Raw genomic sequence first — 23,161 nt, forward strand, 5'->3', positions numbered from 1 at the left:
GGTAACTGCTACAGATAATTAATTTACATTATGGAAAGACTTATGAAATGTATAATTGTTTTTTGATCTTTGACCAAGCTGTGTGTCGGCTCGGATTTCAGCCTCACCGACAGTTGCACTCACTGGAGTTCAGACAGACAGACAGCCTGTAACGTACCGATGTTATAAGGCGACTGTTTATCTAAAGACACCCAGACTCAGAACAACCATTCGTGGGTCACGTGCAAATGCATGTCCCTCGCGGTGATCGAACCCGCGACGCGACGCATTTAGCGTGGTGACCTCAACCACTCGGCCACCCAAAGTGTAAAGATGCAACGTTTAGCACTGCACCTGCAGAGCAAAGGCTATTTACACTGCACACCAACCTAGTTCCAAAAATAAAAAAGACTAGTTTAGTATACTTTAAGACGTGGTTGTCGGCCTAGGTAACAACCTAATGACCTAGTACTGTGTAATATATTGTATTCACGTCTAATAAATCACGTTCCGTTACCCGTGGATAGCTAATGCCGACAATTGTACCTGACATTGATACTTCAATAGGGCTGTCACTAATAAGTTATCGGGAGTATCATATTTATAGCTGAAACTAGCTGTTGCAAGCGGCTCCGCCAGCTAAATGATACCACGGGAATATAAAATCAGGATAACAACTATCCTATCTAGGTTTTTACCAAATTTTGTCCAAATTCGTTCGATGATTTTTGCGTGAAAGAGTATAAAACATCCATTCAACTTTCGCGTTTACAATATTAGATGAATGATAGTTTCTTACGGGAGAGTAAAGTGCTTTGCGACGTAACGCATTGCGGAGTCTCCTTGTCTTGCTACTCTTTCTCTCAAACATACGGCAGCAACAGGCAAGATCCTCATCTTACACATTCGGTTAAACTATCACTTTAGTCTTTTCTTATAAACAAAACGTCAATATTGACGTTGTCACTGTCCAATAACACCAATCAAACAAAATATATTGAGTAGTGACAAACCAAGACTTGACCGACCTGAGGTTTACCTGGTAATATTAAATAGGTAAGGATATCACACTAATTTTATCATGTAAGTGTGTTTGTATGGTAATGGTTAAGGGTCATATGAATGAAATTCCTTAGAACGAAAGTCAGTTCCTCAAAAAGAAGAAAACATTTTTACTTTATTGTTTGACAACCCTAACAGTGTCGCACCATTGATTCGCAATCAAGTTATCCTCAGCCGAGTTCCATTTACCGGCAAACAGGTGTTCGTTCGTGACGTATAACTATTTCTAATTAACTGAGGTAATTAAACAGTCAGAACAGAGAACAGCAATTGATCCGTCCAACGATAAAAAACTATTATGGTGAAAGAACCAACAAGTATTTGATCCCCTCGATATATAATAATTACGACTGGCTTAGAAAACTAAATCCTAAAATAAGTAAGCTAACCTTAAAGAATAAGTTACGCAATATGTTACTTAAAGAATAATTTTGTAAGTAGTTCCATGTTCCTTTGTATTTTGTATTTTGAATTTGTATGTTTATTTTGTATTTTGAAACTTTAATACGTGTAATATCTATCGAGCGCTATTCCCGCCGACAAACTGTCACACAGTTTGGTGGGTTTAATTATTTTGTTATATGTTTTTAGAACCAATAAAAGATTTTATTATTATTATTATATAAAGTCAGTAACCGTTCACAGTTAAACTTAGGATGGAAGTTGTTAGTTTGACTGGCACTATTGGACATGACGAGAAATCGAATCCCAGGGGCCTAATACCTGTGCGTGATAAATTGCAATGTATTGCCGCGTACCAGCTAAATTACTTGGGGCACTGCACAGCAGGTTAGGTTTAGTCAGTAAGAGTCTGAGACAGTACATGAGGGTTCCCCCGCAAAATCAAAAAAGGGGCTTATAACCTGTCCCCATCTAATAAGAGAGAAGGATGCAATTTCGAAACCAATAAACCAATCTAAGACGTGCATTATCTCGTTACCAGTTCCAGTTTCCAATTTGGGCCAAAAATAAACAACATAATTTTGCTTCATTTACCATGGTTTAAATTTCTTTTCGATCAACGACTCCCGCAATAAGGTATTTAATCCTTGTGTCGCGAGGTTTTCACTAATATTCAAGTCACAAGTGCAAAGACACCCAGACTTAGTTGAAGCATTCGTGAATCACACAAATGTTTGAATTTGCAACCCCGATTATACTGATTTGATCGTTTCAATCTAGATCCAAATATACTCAAATGTTTATTGCTTCTTTAGTATACATATTAACGGATGATTAATTATACAATAGTATGAAACGATCACGGGTTAAGCTATGCTTGAAGCGGTTGGTCCGTAGATGGGTGACCATCTTTGTCATAAGGAATTCCTCCGTATTTCGGAAGGCACGTTAAATTGTGGGTCCCGGCTGTTATTCTTACATCTTTGACAGTCGTTACAGGTATATAGTCAGAAGCTTGAAAAGCCTGACAACCAGTCTAACCAACGGGTATCGTGTCGCCCAGGTAACTGGGTTGAGGAGGTCAGATAGGCAGTCGCTCCTTGAAAAACACTGGTACTTAGCTGAAACCGGTTAGACTGGTAGCCGACCCCAACATAGTTGGGAAAAGGCTAGGCCAATGAAAAATGAGTATGAACCCGGTAGGGCAAAGGGAAGAGAGAGGATGAACGTAGAACCTTACTCCCAAAACTGAATCTATTCCTGAAGCTATATACCCATTCATTCGAGACGAGGTTATACGTTTGCAGCTATCATCTGATTGCCAACGTCACAGCTTATCACGAGCCGAGCAAATAGGCAATAAACGCGTATGTTTCGCTGAACGATATAATTACTGTTCATTTTCCGCATTTCTGGTTTGTCAACAATCCTATTATACGTTTCAAGTGTATATCTAGAAACTATAGTCTCTCCCTTGCACTGAAATAAAACTACAATTGAATACTTTCCTCTTAAAAAACTATATTTTTCCTTATGACAATCTGCTGATCCTATTCTAGCTGTAAGCGACACTAATAAATCTTGCGTTTGCTTTTACCTTGTTCTTTAATACAATTTCCGCACTAAGGAATTCAATAAATGTATCGCGGGAGGTTTTGCAAACATTCAAGTCACAAGCACAAGTCACCCAGACTCAGGACAAGCATTCGTGGATCACACAAACGCTTGTGCTACGCGGGGGTCGACCAAGTGAGAAGTTGTGCACGGTGGCGTGGTAACCTCAACTACTCGGCTATCCGTGCAGTTTTGTGTATGAATTGCACTGACAAGTCAGAGGTTATTTCTGAGGTTTTGAAGTTTTCTATTCTAGATTAATGAACATGTACGTGAACACTTATGAGAAATAAAGATATTTAAAACCCCCAACGCTCGGCTATCCGCGCAGGCAAATAAAATTAATTTTGGAAAAAAATAAAAACCGACTTCAAGACTACACTAACAATATATACAATTGAACTAAAAAGTATAAAATAATATTGTAACGCCCTGCCCAACCGTCGTTTCTATGTTAACATAGCGCGTACGCGGGAATTCTTTCCTTCCTCCCGCTCCCGTCCCGCTCCCGCCCCGCGCAGGACGACGCGCGATGTCGCTCGCCGCTCGCGTGATCGACAGTTCGCTCCCGCCAACCGCCGCAGCGCGCACGAAATCGTTGCGCTCGCGACCGTTACTAGTTATTAAGAATATTTACTGTGTATGAACATTGTGTGCCTGAATAGACTATTTTTAACTCTAATCTTGGTTTTACTTCAATTTGCGGAACCCAGAACTCAAACGAATGTTATAATATTTTAATTACAAGCCAAAGAACACTAAAGGAAAATCAACGAAATTATTGATACTTATGCATACTATTTACATTTTAAAATCAGTTATTTTTGAGGTCGGTGCCAAATGCGGGCAGACGCGTGAGGGCAGAAGACGCTGATGGTTGTGTTTTATGTTTGTAATAGTTTGTATGTATTAGTTTGTTTCTTTTTTGTGTTATTAATAGATAAATTATTTTATTGTCTTCTTTTCAATTATCGTTGGTTTTTCAATTATTTATGTAATTTCTTTTTGTGTCATTAATATATTGTTTTTGTTTTGGCTGGCACCGACTCCAAAAATAACTGATTTTAAAATGTAAATAGTATGCATAAGTATCAATAATTTCGTTGATTTTCCTTTAGTGTTCTTTGGCTTGTAATTAAAATATTATTTTATACTTTTTAGTTCAATTGTATATATTGTTAGTGTAGTCTTGAAGTCGGTTTTTATTTTTTTCCAAAATTAATTTTATTTTTCACTTTTTAGTGGAAAGTTAGTGATTTTTAGTATGGGTAGGCCTACTAAACGCGCTGCCCAAATGAGTTCTTTGCCCCCGTGAAACTGCCCAGAATTCCCAGTAATATTTGTTCGAAAGCCTCCACCCAGTCTGTTACCATTTGAGAGTGTTGTTAATTATGAAGGCCATTTTGAATAACCGAATGTCTCATCACAACAAACATCTAATTATGTTTATTTTAGTTTCAGTATTGCGTTTTTTGTAAAACTTTGTAAGTGACCTTGAACATTATTTTTTTTCGAAATAGTTTTTATAACCTTTGTAGTGAGTACAGGCGTGATAATATGTTGTGTGATGGCGTAAACAATGCTTAGATATGCTATAACAACAATTGCGGTTAATCTGCTGTTATTTATTGAAGAGTTCCCCCGATTTCTACAAGATCCCATCATCAGATATTGAAATGGTGACAATGGGACCACACGGGAAGCACAAGCTTTCAAATAAAAAAAGAATCATGAAAATCGGTTCACCCAATCGCAAGTTACGAGGTAACAAACATAAAAAAAAAAAAAAAATACAGTCGAATTGAGAACCTCCTCCTTTTTTTGAAGTCGGTTAAAAAATAAACTGCGTTTCGAAATAATAATACAATTTCGAAAAGGAGGTATTTCAAATACCAAGGGCATGATGCAATCAGCAAATCGAATTGGAATTGACCTTTACTTGAATCCAGCAGTAAATAAACTTCGTAAAAGGTATTTTGAATAAATCCTTTAAGGAAGGGAAAAAACTAATGATATACAATGTTTTTATTATAAATCTTATACGTATAAGCGAAAGCTCTACAGAAAGTTTGACAACCTGTCTTACTAAGGGGTATCGTGTTGCCCAGGTCACTGGGTTGAGGAGGTCAGATAGACAGTAGCTCCTTGTAAAACACTGGTACTTAGAAATGTCAGTTGGTTAGAGGGGCTGCCGTATTCCGTTTGCATACGATAAATTGCGAAAAGTTTGCCAGTGGATAGCCATCTCAAAAACTTCTGAACCGAGAAAACCTGTAAAAACCCTGGATTTGCGTAAAGAACTCGGTTATGTCCAGATTCTTTTACTAAATCAAAATTATTTGACCATAAATTGTACAAAACTATACACCGTGATTTTTTTGTCGTCTTACAACAGCAGCCCAGTTCATGTATCCAATGACTAGAACACGTTCATGATATAAAAATAGGTATTTATGAGATTTGAATAAATTTTAAATGGAATTTTTATTCAATATTATGACACAATTCGTAGTTTTTTTGATACACAGCTCTGTTGCGACGTTGCGAGCGCGGTCCGAGCCTTGTAACAATGGTGAGGAGCGCGGGCGGCGGCGTTTTTATCATTTTTAAGACAATATTTCAGATTTCTCATGTTTAATTTTCCTTCGTACTCATTATCTTAGTTGATGATTAAAAAATAATAATCGCGCCTAAGGGTATTTTACGTCGGATACATGAACTGAGCTGCTTCTGTAAGACGACAAAATCACGGTGTATACATATGTCTATAAGCACATAAGTCTTTTATAAAGTACAATGTAAATAACACCTGACCTACATAATATAATGGTTCTTTCCTCTCTTAATTGCGTAATAAAACATACAAGCACATTTATATCATGTTGTTTACTACACGCATATCGGGATTGCAAGCAGAAACCTTGGACTTGAAGGATATTGGATAAGGAATACAACTAGAATTTTCATTTGCCATCTATACTTCTATACTAATATATAAAGCTGAAGAGTTTGTTTGTTTGTTTGAACGCGCTAATCTCAGGAACTACTGGTCCAAATTGAAAAAATCTTTTTGTGTTGAATAGACCATTCATCGAGGAAGGCTTTAGGCTATAAACCATCACGCTGCGACTAATAGGAGCGAAGATACAGTAAAAAATGTGAAAAAAAAAACAGGGAAAATTATTCATCTTCGAGGGCTTCCGTTCAAAAATTCCTATCTTATATCTTCTAACCACGCGGACGAAGTCGCGGGCAACAGCTAGTAATCCTATATAATGCAAAGAAAAAAATTTTACTGGGCAACAAGGCGAACTTCGCCGAATTGATTTTCGGGTTTCTCTTTTCCAGATTTAGTATCTAAATTGGCCCATTGTGCGAAGTTTAATGTTTTAAAGAACTAGAACAGACTTCTTTTGTTTTGGTGAATTAAAATTACATTTAAATGCGAGTATTCTTAGACATGTGTCATGAAAATCGTTTATGCCATTTGGTGGGGATGAAGGAAAAATCCGACTGTCTGCAAATATAGTCGAGTGGCGCCTCCAATGAAAGCGAACTGAAATACAATATGAATGACTTAATCACTTGACGACCACCGTGGTCGAGTGGCGTACGCACGGATTTCAAGGTGTCGCTAGCTCTGAGGTCCCGGGTTCGATCCCCGGTCGAGTCAATGTAAAAATTCTCATTTCTACATTGTCTCGGGTCTGGATGTTGGTGGTACCTTCGTTGTTTCTAAATTCCATAACACAAGTGCTTTAGCAACTTACTTTGGGTTCAGAACAATGTATGTGATTTTGTCCACATTATCATTTTCATTTAATCAAAACCGTTCTTAGCTTCGTTTGATGAGAAAATTGGTGTTGAGAAAATTTAGCATCAATTACTACATATCAATCTTTACAATTCTGTTAAAGACGATTAGTCATTTGGATTATAATCCGAGTTTTTAAGTTATACTTACCTATTTGAAACACGTTATGAAAAAAAAATATGAGAGTGAAATTCTACGATGCGCGCTCATCAGCGCAACGCAAAATTCTCAAAATCGAATATACTTAGATAGATAGATAGAATACTCTTTATTGTACACCATAAGGAAAAACAATTTAGGTCAATACAAACAAATATGATGAGTACAAAAGGCGGTCTTATCGCTGAAAAGCAATCTCTTCCAGACAACCTCTTTTTTATACTTACTACTTTTAAAAGACACCTAAGAAGTAAAACTTCACACGCGCGTACAAATTCTCTTCTATATTTTTTGGCCTATTTTCGTCACTATTGTCCTCAAACATATAAACTTACACTAATAAACTATTAAATCTTCATAACATACCATGAACTAAGTATGTTTATCTCAGCCAATTGAGGAAGACAACCCCGCTATCATAAACAGCGTACAATTACACATCGTGCGATGGGATGACTCATAACTATGTAGGCATGTTTGTGTGGCTGTAGCTAAAATGATAACTGGAGAACTAGTTGATATAACGAACTGTTATTTTTATGCTATTTAAGCGGCATTTTGGATTAAGATAACAGTGTTTTTTTGGGATTTGTGTATTGTTGTACTGATAATCAACTTTAACGAAACGAAAACTTGACTCAAACTCATTAAAGCTTGGATAATGAGTACTAGACAACTGATAAGCATACTTATATATTTCTAAATATGTACATTCATAATAGACCATCTCACAAACATTTATTCTGGGTGAAAATACAACAAACGACCTCCGGTATCAATCTGAGGAAGTCCTTTTTATGTCACCTTGCGAAAATCCTCATAGACATTTTTCGCTCTGAGGAAAAAAAAGGGCGTCACAGACTCTTATCGGCTCTAGCGGCTATTAGCTCTGGATACTTCTCCATTTCCTAAAGTAGGAGGCCCAGAAGCGGAAGACTGCTCCAAAAAGCAGTGCACGTTTCTGAAATAGCTGACTATAAACATAGCCGGATGTTGGAGGTCACCACGCCAAAAAAAAACTGAGTGCGAGGCGTCAAACGTTTGTGTGATCCATGAATGCTTGTCTTAAATCTGGGTGTCTTTGTGTATGGGTCATCTCACAAATGAATGTTTGTGAAATGCCCCATACACAAACGCGTACGCTTGACGCATGATGCAAGGGTAAAACTCCTTGGTACTTTCCTTAGTATATAAAAGCGAAAAGAAAACTAACGATACTGCATAAATACAAAAGAATCAACGTATATATACAAACAGTTTTATATTACAACGCCTTCACTACAACACTACGACACACCCACCCAATAAAAGTAATTGTTTCATATGCAATGGTGTATTAACCTAACAAATTTATGAGGCAAAGATCAAGACAGCTATTGTGAGTTTTTATACACTAAGTGACTATAGTTTTTGCTATATTATAGGACAGTTTGATGCTGAAAATTATGACATTCCAAAACTTTCACACAATGCCATCTAGTCCAAAAATAATCAAAGCTTGTACTATGAGTACTAGACAACTGATAAACATACCTACCTATATATTTCTAAATACATACATAATATAGATAAATAACAACACCAGATACATAACAAATTATCGTACTCATCAAGATAGGTGATTTTAGCCGTTGGCATAATTATAACTAAGACGAAAAGAATCTCCAGATTATTGACAAATAGTTTTGCCTTCCAGTTTAAAGTGGTGTAAAAGATTTACGACAGAGCAACCTGGACTCAAATGAGAACGAAAGATTCCGAGGATTAGAACACATAGCCAGTCTGTGAGAAATATCTAGCATCAACGGTTCTTGAGATGCAGCCTGAATACAGGAGAAAAGATAGATAAGGACTACAACAACAGCTGAAATCAAAAAAGTAAAAAATCAAAAAACCCCCTTTTTTAAATGTCACGCCACTCAAATTTATCAAAATCGATCCAGCCTTTTTTATAGTTTTAAATTGCATCGTCATCGGTTTTGAACCTACCCTGAAAATTTCAGCCAGCTAGCTTATCGGGAAGTGCCTCAAAATGGAGTTGCTAAAATCCAAGTGTATAAAAACGTGTGGAAAAAGCGCAGACGATTCCTAGACATCCCGTTTTAACCCTTTGGAGTACGGACCTATTAAAGTTCCCATCCTTTTCTCGTCCTAATCTTCAACTACTCACTATTACATAACAAATGACTTGACAAACATTCCCATCTTACTGATTGGTCACAATTATGACGTCCGGAGTCGGGCGCGGGTCAATAAGACCAATTCAGTTTCGTAAACAACGACAGATGACGCGTTGTTTGTTTACCGACTTCCGAGAAAAGGGGGAAATGTATTTATGTTAAATCTTTTTTTAACGTGACAAAACACCAGTTTTGTAATAGGTATGTTGACGGGGTATAAAGAAGTAAATAACAATTTTACCTCAGTTAGATAATTGAAAAATAATGGACACGTATTTTTTACTTTTTCTGATCAAAAATCTAATGTTCCATCTAAGGTAATACCAGAATTTTATTATAATTACTAAGACTCTGCTGTTTTTTGCAAATTGTTTTTTTGTGTTTTTTTCGTGTTCCTTTTTTTACTTGGTTTATTTAATTTTGTGCACGAATTTTTGGCTTAATAATCGATTTCGCCCTAATATGATTCGCCGAATCGGGAGAATGGACTACTTGCCATTTGAATATTTTTGCGGGAGGATCCGCCCGAAACAAATTTAACAGCGGGCGACTCCGGTACTCAAAATTTTGTAATGTACTATTCGCTTAACCATTAAGCTGATTTCCTTTGGCAAAGGATTACATACAAAAAAAAAACATTAAGGAATTTAATCCTTCTTGCCAAACCTCCTTTGTGGAGTGCGCGAGTAGTGTCATCCTCAATACATCACAGACACGACACTTCTACGCCTTCTTTATATCTATCAAAGGCAATTAGTCAGCAAAAAAACTTGCTATATCGCTGTAATTTGACATTAGCACAAACATAGGCATATTGACGTAAAATATCACATTTCTTGCCTTTCTAACACATGCCAAGGAAATTTCTAGTACCTTATATATTCCCACATAGCAACAAAACGACGCTTCTAATAAATCTAAACTAAGTCGCAAAGGTAAATAAACTCTATAAACAAGTCAAGCTAAATTAAACTTAATTGCAATCTCATAAAGCACAATATTAAATGTAGACACCCGCATTGAGGTACAGCATCAAAGTAAACTCGACTTTACGACTAAGACATAAGTTCTATATTTATTTGTTTGCGAATGTAAATAAAAACCTCATTTGCGTACAAGTGTTGTGCGTTAAGATCTGTATCGAAATGACGTCATCATTATAATTGTTTTGAGCACGCAACGAATGAAAGTATACTATATTTGCGACTAGGATATACCGCGGCTTTGCTTGAAGGAACTTGAAGGAAGGTTTCAACACGCCCCAGCCACACCTTTTTCTCAGGTGGGAAATCCTCAAATGACTCTTTCTGTTTTGGGTTGAGCAGAAGGGAGTGTCAGACTTCTACTGACTAAAACTCACCCAGTTTCTCCCTTTGCCCTTCGTGTACCGGGGCCACGGTAACTTACGGACAATCCCGCTGCCCGGGGTTATGGGCACACCGAAATTTTAAGTAATTTCCGTAATATTTTTTGCTTGTGGCCTTTGATAACGTCATGGGGTCAGGGTGAAATGTATTTGTGGGCGCTATAAGAATTGGTTTAAAATGGCTCATGCTGCAATAGTCTAGAATAGAAAGCGAATAGAAAACTCTCATAGTAATGACATTCCGTTTCGACAAGTGACATGACTATGACTTGTCAGTTCAATACATATGAGGGATTCGTCAGTTACAGCGAGGAGTACTGTAACTTGCCTATTGGCCCTATTATTTAACCGACTGCGGGAAAAGGAGGGTGATTTTCTTATTGAATTAACAATACCACATAGAAAACACGTTAGTCAAATTCGGTAATCATCTGTCATACCTGTTAATTTGTCGACTCCTATTTTTAGACTTTTTAGGAGTCATGTCGTCTTGGACAGCAAACAACCCGAAATATTAGCTTAAGGTCAAATGTTTACATTTTTTTGATCGCTAACTGGAAACCAAACTACGGATTCGATAATGGGCAATACTATGGGTATTGCCCATTATCGAATCCGCCATATTATCGACAGCAAAATATCGATTAATATCAGTCACATCACTAGCACCCATATAAGCAAAACACTAAAAACCGGTACCTTTTCAAACAGTTACGCGCGAACAATGACTTTGCTAAAAAAAATAGAATTATTTTAATTGGGACCCATTTTGAATTTTTATTGCCTTTTTACACCATTCAGACTGGTTTTATGCGGGTTTACAAGGAAAATATGAAACAAACAAGAAACTATATAATTCGTTGCTTCCTTTTTTTAATAAAACGACTCCCGCGCTAAGGAGTCTAATCCTTGTTTTGCAAGGATTCAACAAACATTCAAATCACATGCACAAAGACACCCAGACTCAGCACAAGCATTCGTTGATCACACAAATGCTACCTACGCGGGGATCGAACGCGCCTCACCTCGCTCTATCCGTGTACCGAATGGGACTGAGCTCAGTACTTGCACATTAGTTGGTATATCACTACTGATTGTTTTACTCAGGCACAGGGGCGAATTTGATACGTGAGTCGCTATAGGCCTAATAAAATTGCAGAATACTCACTGAAAAACTTAAAAATATAAATAAACTTTTATCTATTATTTAGAACGCTATTTGCAATATAATCTTTCCTATTTTTGTTCTTGACTATAAAATATTTGTACACTGTAAACAGCAGAATATTATTGATATTATTTTAAGCAACACCTATTGTTATAATATTTTACCTAATAAATAAATATCAAATTCTATTCTAAAGAAATGAACAAAGCCTATAACAATAGTAAAAACCACAGAAGACAGGAAAATACAAAACTACATTCATATTAAGACAACTGTTTCTATAATATTGTCGTCCCTTTCTAACATACAAGCCAGAAAAGGACAGCAACACAACATGTCTTCTGATATTACTCATAGCAAAACAAAAGAGGTCTCATTAACTTTAACATTTAAAACAATGGCTTTCTTAGTAAATGATCATAATATTATTGTTTTTAATCTGTTCAAGATATTTCTATTGTTTCTAATGCTTTACAAGTTTCATTGCTGTTTGTAACAATGATTAAGTGGGATTTATTTGAATTTTATTGGTTGAAGTTAATTTAAGATGGAGGAAATTTAAAAACATTATCAATCATTTTTCTAACATGGGAACTCTTTTAAAACAAACTAGATTACCTAGACTAACACAGTATTTTTTACTTTTGAAATTAAGGTCTATCAAAATTAAGCCAGCTTTATGATTGATTCATTTTGGCTCTAAATCAAATAATTTCCAAGTTAGCAATTATTAAAAAATTACATACTAGTAGCCATTCTGATGTGTAGATATGAAGACATTGACTGTCTATAATCTAATATATAAAATTCCCGTGTCACGATGTTAGTTACCGTACTCCTCCGAAACGGCTTAACCAATTTTTACCAAATTTTATATGCATATTCAGTAGGTCTGACAATCGACTAACATCTATTTTTTATACCCCTAAGTGGTAAGGGTTGCTCACACTAAAAATAAATATTTTATTTTTTGGACAAACTTTTTGTTTTTATTTCTTTATAATGTGGCATTAAAAATACATACAACTAGAAATCATCTATTAGGCAAAACAACGTTTGCTGGATAATCTAGTATTTTATAAATTTGATGATTTATGCTATGACAGAGTTAGGGAATATCCTAAAAGATGTCTCTTATGAAGTCATAAGTTCAGACTTTATCTGTAGATTCTTAAAGGAAATTCGAACATAACTTAATATGTGATATTAAATAAGAGTATTGTTTAATTGCCTTCACACAATTCAAAACATTTCCTTATTAAATTCGTCTAGGTCTTTACACTAACATGTATTTGAAATTAACAAAAATGTGGTATATTTCAGGTAAATAAATAGATAGGGACACATATAATGACTGTAGCAATTGGTAAAACAAATTCCTTAATAGTTTAGAAGATATTGATATTACAATGTCACTAACTTTCATATCTTGATAATGTTTTTATAGATTGATTTATTTATGTATGTTTTATATTGTGGAAGACCATAAATTGAAAAGGTTTTACTGGTTAAAATTGGTTTATCATTAAAGAATCCATTTTTATTTTGTTCCAAAGACTTCCAAAGTCAAAAACAAAGAACCTATTGCCTACATTTTTTTTATCCTATGTCTTAGGACATAGTACATTCTGCCACAAAAATATGTCATTCTTGTGAGATGATATATTATAATTGGAGTAAAAACATAATTGTTGTGTTATTCACCCATTTATATTAACCATTTACAAAGGCTTGGCTTCATGCCAGTTTCCTTTCAATCTCTCTTACCCAGAATTGAGGACTAAATAAATTAAAATAATAAATAAGTTTCTAACATGGCTGTATGGTAAACACATGTGCATGAAAAGTGAGCTGTCTAGTCTCTTGTTATGTTTCTTTATCTCTCTGATGAAGGATGAAGTAAAATAAACAAGAAAATTTTATTCAGTTAATTAATCCCATGCTTTTATAACATAATCAAGAATTAACGAAAACATTTAACAAAACAAAGCTTGAAAATTCACAGGAAGATACAACAATGCAGTGTGTGTTTACAACTTCATACTCAAAACTTTAATTCACAGTTATATAAAGAAAATGAAATGATATTTATGGGCAAAGCATATCCAATCGATTGCTTTTAATTAAATGAAATAAAGGAATGTAAATAAAATTATTTACAATATAATCTTGGACAGAACAGTGAAGGTATAAGTTTCAGGCATTCTTTTTTTACTGCGTCAGGCATAAAGAAGTGGTATTTTTTTTAATTTCCTAAATGCGGCTCAGGTCACCAATTTACAAGTCCAATATATAAACGGGCGTGGTATTCATACAAAATAGTTATTGTGTAATTATAACAATAGTCTAACAACACATTATCCAATAAGCCTGTGAATAATAAATAGCGAAACTAACTTTCCATTTCGAATCACTAATATTAAACGTAACAAAGGGTCCAAACAAAGTTATTTAAATAAAATACATACCAAATTATTTTGAGCAGCGGATACAGTGAAAAACGTATGTCAAAATTAATAAAAACACACAAATTGTTCACAGACACACACGAAAACTCACAATGTCTTGTCACAAAATATTTTCGTAACTAAAATAGTTGAACAAAATGGGTATTTTTGTGAAATTACGACAGACACCCGTCATCTCCCAACATTTTATGACGAATGAAATGAAGGAAAAGGAATGAATGGAACCATCCATCAACAATACTCGCGGAGTTTTTTTCGCCATTCATTGGCGCGTTCCAGAGTACCTGATGTACATTTTTAGCATAACATTTCATCACAGCTTTCGGAATGATTTAAATAGAAATAATTTATATTTATTTAATAATGAAATTAATAATTCAAGTAACAAAATTTCATTAAATGTATAAATAACAACGAAAGTTTCATATTTAAACTGATATAAATCGTGGACACTAGATGTCGCTGTACGTAAATATTTGTGAAGAGCGAGTCCTACACAGTTTTGACTTTACCTGAAATATTTATTTATGAAAATCAAAGATCCATGAATAGACAGTATATACCTACACTGGAACTAGTTCGCTCTAGCCATAGGACGTTAATATTCTTTGGACATCTACATACTAAAAACGGTTAACAGCACAACGAACACTTCTGGGGATCATAAGAATAATTGTTCCTTGTTGGTTAAGCTGTAGCTTATTTGCATACCGCATGCTGGCTTGCTCAGGTCGATCTGGTACTTCTCGCAAAACAAGAAATATTGTGCATTCGTTTGTACACTTATACTCGCATTCAAAACAAGACGTAAAAGTGATGATATTATATCCTACTTGCAGACAAAAGATTTCATCTCAAGCAATGGGCTAGATTAGCCGCTTTTATGATAAAAGAGTGCTATTATCATCAACACAGTGTTTTACAGATAATTCATGCGTTTTTTTTTTGTGTAATTTCACAGAACGTATTTTATTAAAATAAATAACATTATTTATTTCAAATTTGCTGTGACACAGGTTGCAGTTGTAGAGGAGTTCAGTCATTAATTTAATCTATACTCCATACTAATATATAAAGCTGAAGAGTTTGTTTGTTTGTTTGAACGCGCTAATCTCAGGAACTACTGGTCCAAATTGAAAAATTCTTTTTGTGTTGAATAGATCATTCACTGATGAAGGCTTAGGCTATAAACCATCACGCTGCGACTAATAGGAGCGAAGATACAATGGAAAATGTGAAACAAACAGGGCAGGTATAAATCATAACTTATATCTTCTACCCACGGGGACTAAGTCGCGGGCAACAGCTAGTTAATAATAAGACCTAAGAGATTACATCAGCTGAATAATAAATCCGTTAAATTAGGCTAATCGTGAATCAAATGCCTGGTCATATAACGTATTAAGAAAAAAAATAAACAAAACACTTCAGCTGAAAAACGAGTAAGAAAAAATGGCGCGAAAACTACAAACAAAGACGCCATTCTTTTTATTTTTTAAACACATTCCAGTATCGCAAGCATTGAAGGAGGTTGTATATTTATCGGAATATGCTGCCAATATATTTACTTTTAATAACGACGCTCGCACCTGTAATTTCAATTCACTTACTTCTCAAACGCCATATTGATTTTAGAGAGAGGTTTCTAGAAAGAAGAAGACAGAGGGAAATCAAAGATCAGAGAATATCTATCCTTGATAAATATCAAAGAGACACGGAAACTTTGGATGATATTCTGCACTACAGAGTTATAAAAAAGCGGTCGAAAAAATGGCGGAAGATAAAAGAAATCGAAAATGATTTCCGCCGTTTAATTGCTATGGAAGGCGCGAAATATAATTTTAAACGGGATATGTTTTGGCGTACTTGGAGGAAGGTGTTGTCTGAAGACGGTGTGGAGAAGCTAGTATGTTATAAGTGTAATAATCCTATCGTTGTTAATTCAACGGAATGTCAGAGCTGTGGGCTGTGGGTAAGTCTGAGTGTTTGTTAAGTTTTTGTGTGATTAACTGTGATCAAGATCTGGATTTTTAAATGTTAAGAGCGAGCCGATGCCCGCGACTCCGTCCGCGTGGAGTTTGGTTTACAGCGCGTTGAGGTTCCCGTTAACGTGGGTATGCCGTGGTAAATTGTAGCCTTGAGCTCCCCATAACTCCTCTGAAAAGCAAAATACGGATGTGCACATATTTTATTATTCTAAATAAACGACGTTTAAGCCAACTTTCAAAGCCGTAGTCCATAAAAAAAAACCAAATTAACTTTGACCACCCCATTACCTTACAACATTTTTTCCAGTTTAAAAGTAGCGCATGTCCTTTCTCAGGCTCTAGACTATCTGTGTACCAAATTACATTACAATCGGTTCAATAGTTTTGGCTTGAGAGCGAAACACGCGCACACAGAGATACTGCCTCATTTACAATATAAATATTTATGATACATTTGATGATATGCAATGGCGGTCTATGAAATCCGCCATTGCACATTGATCTTTAATGAACAATGTCTCTAATTACCTAGATTTGACAACATATTCCTTTCAGTAGACAATCGAAGATCAACCTTCACCATGTCCTTACGAGTTCTTCTCGGTAATCGACGAGCACACGTTATGCGGGGCCAACTACACCAAGTTTAAAGACATATACAATGATTGCCCGTCTGTCATAACGTTCTCTGAAATGCAAAGCTCGTGTGACAATCCTATTGAGACGGCTTGGCGGTTCAGTAAGCTGTACGGTACGTCGGGCGAGTATGATAATATTATTTGTCAAGGCAAGGATTACTGTGAAATTTTTACTATGTACGAGGTGAGTGGTTATTTTTTATCTGTATGTTACTTCTTGGGCCAAAGTCTGTACCCTCTGGGTCCCATCAAACATAAAACGGCGACGAGGACGGCCTCGAATGAGATGGCGCGACGAACTGGATGCGTACCACAAACAGTGGATGGCAAAAGCAATAGACCGGACAGAGTGGAAGAATCTAAGGGAGGCCTTTGCCGTGCAGTGGGAAAGTAATGGCTGAAAAAAAAAAAAAAGTTACTTCTTGAGGATGCTTCAGCTATGGGCCGAGTAGGCTTGGATCTCTGGGACGACAAATTTGATCGCTTTTGTAGAAGTCGCGTCATTCGATTCGAATAAAAAATATCAGAAAAATGTGTCCATGTAGCTATGAAGAAATATCATATATCGGCCTAGCCTTTTCAAAAGATGAAGAAAATCAATATATTTTAATTTAATTTATAGTACATCTAGAGGTGGTCAACAAGCATTCGTAAGTCTAGGACAGCCAACGTCTTAAATATTAAAATGTGCCCAGGGGCCTGGCCGGCTGCAGCAAAGTTTTTAAGTAATATTCTAGAGCAGTCAACTTATCAAATCCGCCTCTGAGGCATGGACCTACGTTTTAAAATATTTTTTTGCGGGTGTGGAAGAGAGATACCGCTCTGTATTGCGCTGGCCCGCTTCAAACACCAATACATTACTTTGTAACGTGCTGGTAGACCCTCTAGTTACTTCTCATGCACGTTGTAACATTTAACAGTTTTAAGGTTATTCAGCCGCCGATTGTAAACGGGCATTATGTCGTTCATTGTATTCCCATACATAATCATTTCTTCGTTCACACCTTACCAACAATAAGTTACGTGTAGTCATTACGTATAGTTTTACATTATTGGGGCTAACAATGAGACTCATTGCAATGTGCGTCTGAATATAAGTTTCATTTGCGACCAAGATGTTTTTCACCTATCATCATTGGCCTAGCCTTTTCCCAACTATTTCGGGGTCGGCTACCAGTCTAACCGGTTTCAGCTAAGTACCAGTGTTTTACAAGGCGCGACTGCCTATCTGACCTCCTCAACCCAGTTACCTAGGCAACACGTTACTCCTTGGTTAGACTTTCTGTCAGACTTTTCAAGTTTCTGACTACCTTGTAACGACTATTAAAGATGTAGGAATAACAGCCGGGTCTCACAATTTAACGTGCCTTCCGAAACACGGAGGAACTCGTTATGACAAAGATGGTCACCCATCTACGGACCAACCGGGTCAAGCATAGCTTAACCTGTGATCGATTCACTTATGCGGTTATAGCTACTATTCACCTATATTCTAATTAATACCAGTGTGTGTTCCATAAAAAACCAAGTACGTACGAAGGTTTTTCAAGTTTTACTAATATCTAACTTTATTTTTTTTCTAGATAACACCACAACACGTATCCTTCAGAATAATAAACTCGACGAACGACGTAATTTACTCACGAATCATGAAACCAAACAGAACAAACTTCTTTTGCGTTGACGACTGCGGCCATTTTAATTCATACACGAAAAAAATCACCAAAAACGATCGGCCGTTAAAATTAGACTTGCTTTCGTCGAGAATAAACAAAAGGGAGGATGTTTTGAATAGATTGAATGAAACAATCCAAAAAATTCTCTTTGATATACATACTGCCGAAGACGAAAGAAAGGCGGCAACTGAAACGTCAATGTCAAAAGTTGGCGCCAAAAGGCAGAGAATTTTCAAAAAGAAGTTGAAATCTAAATTGCGGAAAAGACAGCAAAATAACTTGGATTTTATTGAGAAACCGGTACATAATTATTCAGTTTCGTTAGACGGTACTTTGCCAAAGCCAACTCCAGTCTCGGCTTGTAAAAAGATTGAGAACAAATATCATATTTCTTCTGAAGCTTTAGACGAAGACCATTTGTTTTAATTTATACCCTGATCGTTTAGTTTACATAGAATTTAAATACTTATATAATTTGTACGATTGTGAGGAAAGCGTGCGATGAATGTTGTATTTAAAACGCTAAAATTCGAATGCAACGTGACAGGAAGGAAAGAGTAAACAACGCTGGCGGTGAAATTGCTGTGACGTCATCGAAAAAAAATAATGTAACAGAAATCATTAAGAATGTTCTGATGGCTTTTGGCTTAAATGATGCAAACGGATAACTAACGGGGATTTATCGGAATCGCGCGACTAGTTTAACTCGCCCATTGCCGTGTAAGCTCATGATTAAGGACTCCAGATGGGTCTGAAACTAGTCAGGCAATTCCGATAATTACGGTTGGGTTCCGTAAACACCGTTGTGTTATTTAGTATGAATGTCTTATAGAATATTGTAAAATAAAACGAAAGACCACAATTTAAAAATTATATATTTTCATCATAAAACTAGGTTTAACAATTAGTTTTGAGTAGAACTTAAATATAACTAAATTAAGGCACAATGGAGTCTAAACATCTAAATATAACATGCATTTTTTATAAAAATATAATTTGTATTTTGTAATTTTTAACATGCGTTTTTATTTAACCCTAATTATAATTTATACCTCTATGTATTGAAGTTATTTAACCCAGAGGGCAATGAGCATTTAATTTTTCAGAATATACCAAATTGAATTTTGTTTCTCATTATCCTATTTCACCTATTTGTACCTAATCATCATGCATTCAATTACGATATATTATTACGTAAACAATGAAAATAGCCTTTTTAGCTTTTCGTACACAATTACGTCTTCACTTAATTAAATTTCTTTTTTTGAAATATTTTTCAACTTTTGAACATTTCAGACATGAAAAAATATGTTTTCTAAAAGTTACCGATTACCATAGATATTATAATGATAATATAAATAATCTTTAAGTTTAATGAATACGTATTTCTTCTTTTGACCAACAAACATGAATTGATAAAATTACAATGAGTAGGTATTGCAAATAAAATTTACGAAATCGTTACGTCACAACGTAACTCATCTAACCTTTAAAAATCTTTGTAAATTTGCGTTGAGGCAAAAGGCAAAAATACGTGTCTAATATTTTTTCAATTATGATACTGAGGAACTGAATTCATTTTTATACCCAGCCGTCATCCCTATTATTATGCAACATTATAATGATGATAATATTATACAATTGACCCCTTAAATATATGTAAGAATACCAGTTATATATATATGGTAATCGGTATATAAAGTAACTATTCCAAATTAAAAGTATAAACGAAATACATTTAATAATAATACAATCTAACAGAGTATTTTAAAGAACTTACATACAAAACATCACCTATTTTAAAAAAATGAATATGTCAATAATGAGTGTGAACATGTGTGTAACAAACGAATTTTCAATTCTTAAAACTTATCCTTAAAGTAATAGAAGACAAATATTATCATCAGTCTTTCATATTTAAATATTGTAATGTTTCTTATTTTAATTAATTCATTGAACCACTGCATACTAAGCACACACTTTTTTAGGGTACCGCACCTAGGGTATTCACGGAACCCTATTAGTGGGGCTCCGCTATCCATCCGCCCGTCAAACTGTATCTCATGAACCTTGACAGCTAAACAGTGGAATTTTAATAGTTGATGTATTTTTGCTGCCTCTATAACAACAAACGCGACTTTTAATTTTAACCCCTAGTCATCATCCTTATCAGCCTAATTAGGAAGTTCAATTTCAAGACCATCAAAATTATACATCGGCTGATACCGAATAGGTATTAAATGCGATGCTGTATTGAAATCAATGCGTGACGCCATGTCAGAGGCCTACAGGCGGTGTTTACTCTGGGTTACATGAGGTTGTGCATCAACCATACGATAAGAAGACTGGTTGTCATCCCGATTAAGAGACAGGCTGGAGGTCTGCAGGGGTTTTAAAACATTATCACTAGTACATATACCCCAAAAAAATCTCAACATCATTCAAAATAATATTGAAATCACATTCAAAACGACAAATTATCTACCTAAATAGTTATTACTGGGATCAAGTCAAATTTAGGAAAGCAAAATTGCTATTAACATAAATTGACACTTTATCAATCAAAATGTCACCCTCAACTGTCATGCTATGTCATTTTTAGTCAAATGGACATTTTAAATGGTCACTCAGCTAAGCATCATTCTAGCATTAAGCTTTTTAGTACAATTGAACTTTAAACTTAATACATGCAAGAAGTACCTAATAACCTAGATTCAAACATTGGAATCTAAATTTGTCAACACACAGTGAGCTAGCATGGTGATCAATGCTTATTCCATTCATATAATAATATGGAAAGACACCTGTGCCCAACAGTGGGATGTATGTATATAGGATGATTTTATGCTAGAAGTTATAATTTAAACAAACTGGAAGACATTTATTGTGCTTTTTCACTATCAGTCAAAATATAAAAATTTACTTAACAATAGTTTTTAATTTTGGATGTTAATATATTAGGCCTAGTTTATTGCTGGTCCATTATTACCACAACTTTAAAAAGTGTCTCAATAACAAATAAAATTGTTTATCATCTGTTACAAGTTATGTTAGTTGTTGGACTTTTATTCAAGCAAGCAAATAGAAAAAAAAAACAGTACATTTGATTATTTCAGGTCCAGAAACCAAGACAATGGTGTTTTTTGCTCATTTTTATATTCAATCGGTAAATTTCACTTCTGAGTGCAAATATTTTAGAGGTTAATATTATTTTTTGTTTAATATATCTTACTTTTTATGTGGTAATGTACTGATCATGAGTATGATTGCCTGAACAAAGGACTAACAAGCAATAAACATATCATTTGACGGAAATTTCACAAATATTTGTATATCACTGTTAGGCTGAGCTTAATGTAATAACATACTAATATTGTTCCCATCTTTAATGTATGAAATTTTACCATCATACATACATAATTATGTCATACAATATCATCACTGAAGTGTACAAAAATAATCTCTTTAACATTAAAATTGAGTCAGCTTTCAATTTGCAACAACATGCATTATTTTCCCTTTTGTCTGTTACTTGCGATTCCTTGTCCGAACCTTACCGCAGATGTGATTAACTAACTGATAATGACGGCTGAAGCTGGCATTACAATCTTCACACTTAAACCTCTTTAGTTTCAAATGCCGTTCCCTTATATGTGACTGCAGACTCTTCTTCAACATCTCTTTACCGCAATAGTCACAAATAGCTCTGGAATATTGAGACCTGTCTTTCATTGCAAATACAGAAGAGATATATTCGTCAAACTTCGATTTTTCCAGATTCTCCATGTTAGCAAACTCTTTGCTGACTTTCGGACTCTTCTTTATGTTAATAACGCTGTCGTTAATCTTGGTCATTTCAACACATATTTCCGACTCCATAACTCTTTCGACCCATGTTTCATTTTTTCGTTTTTTCACATGAGTCGTCTCTTTTTCTTTTAAGTTGAAGTGATGCTTCCTTATGTGATATTTGAGCAGTCTTTCTTCACAATAAATGATGCCGCAAGCCATACATTTGTACTGAACGGGAGGTTGAGCAAAGAAATCATCGTGGATCTTCAAATGACTGATCAAGTTTCGTTTGTCGACGAATCCGCGATCGCAGTAATCGCAGATGTGAACTTTTCTGGCACCAGTATGCACGGCAATGTGTTTTTCATATACATCCCGCCTATAATACTCTTTTGAGCAATATGAGCACTGGAATCGAGATTTTACGGCACTGTGCTGATACAAATGTGACTTGAACTTGTATGAACTACCGATAATCACTTTTTTACAGATATTACACTCGTTTTTCTTCGTACACGTACCGCCTTGTTTTGTCTTCATTTTGATAACAGCAAATTAAGGAGAAAAAGAAATAAAGCGTTGTTAAACAAAAATAAAACTAAAAAAAGAAAACAACTTTTAAAGTGACATTTGTCTACTGTCTATAGTTCCGTGCATTTGTCAACGTCACTCGTCAGCTGTCGTGTGTAGTAGAACAGGATAGCAATAATTTTAAAGTGAGACGAATACAACCTGCTACTTTTACCTGGAACGCAACAATTCCAGTATTGCCATTTACCAAAAAGTGTGAATCTAATAAAAAAAAATGAGAATGGTCAGCATGTAATTGGTAAATGAAAGAATTGTGTGATAGAC

General features: G+C 35.2%; 3 protein-coding genes across 4 annotated transcripts in view; 1 reads left to right on the forward strand and 2 right to left on the reverse strand.

Annotated features, from left to right (window-relative positions):
• LOC113508973 (monocarboxylate transporter 12) overlaps positions 1–14,407 on the reverse strand; it is a 59,613-nt gene extending 45,206 nt beyond the window's left edge. Inside the window, exon 1 of one of the 2 annotated variants that reach the window (XM_026892194.1) lies at positions 14,213–14,403. The gene's annotated coding sequence lies outside the window, so the exon portion shown is untranslated. Of the gene's footprint in view, positions 1–14,212 lie in introns of both variants that reach the window. The other variant, XM_026892195.1, reaches the window with a different exon arrangement.
• Positions 1,698–19,637, forward strand: LOC113508675. The gene is made up of 6 exons (XM_026891757.1): positions 1,698–1,830; positions 4,224–4,234; positions 15,578–15,654; positions 15,848–16,184; positions 16,759–17,022; positions 18,422–19,637. The coding sequence occupies exons 1-6, from the start codon at positions 1,698–1,700 to the stop codon at positions 18,938–18,940; spliced, it is 1,341 nt and encodes a 446-aa protein (XP_026747558.1). The 3' UTR covers positions 18,941–19,637.
• Positions 19,638–20,318: 681 nt separating this feature from the next.
• Positions 20,319–22,973, reverse strand: LOC113508992 (gastrula zinc finger protein XlCGF26.1-like). The gene has a single exon (XM_026892222.1). The coding sequence runs from the start codon at positions 22,844–22,846 to the stop codon at positions 22,043–22,045; it is 804 nt and encodes a 267-aa protein (XP_026748023.1). The 5' UTR covers positions 22,847–22,973; the 3' UTR covers positions 20,319–22,042.
• Positions 22,974–23,161: the final 188 nt, after the last annotated feature.

The sequence above is a fragment of the Trichoplusia ni genome, chromosome 3, assembly GCF_003590095.1.
Source record: "Trichoplusia ni isolate ovarian cell line Hi5 chromosome 3, tn1, whole genome shotgun sequence".
In the NCBI taxonomy this organism is placed as follows: domain Eukaryota; kingdom Metazoa; phylum Arthropoda; class Insecta; order Lepidoptera; family Noctuidae; genus Trichoplusia; species Trichoplusia ni.

Excerpts from the sequence above, each read along its gene's own strand:
- LOC113508675 (XM_026891757.1), top strand. The coding sequence starts at position 1,698 with ATGGAAGTTGTTAGTTTGACTGGCACTATTGGACATGACGAGAAATCG. Across the intron at positions 16,185-16,758 it reads GTCAGAGCTGTGGGCTGTGG|ACAATCGAAGATCAACCTTC; the intron begins GTAAGTCTGAGT and ends TCCTTTCAGTAG. Across the intron at positions 17,023-18,421 it reads AAATTTTTACTATGTACGAG|ATAACACCACAACACGTATC; the intron begins GTGAGTGGTTAT and ends TTTTTTTTCTAG.
- LOC113508992 (XM_026892222.1), bottom strand. The coding sequence starts at position 22,846 with ATGAAGACAAAACAAGGCGGTACGTGTACGAAGAAAAACGAGTGTAAT.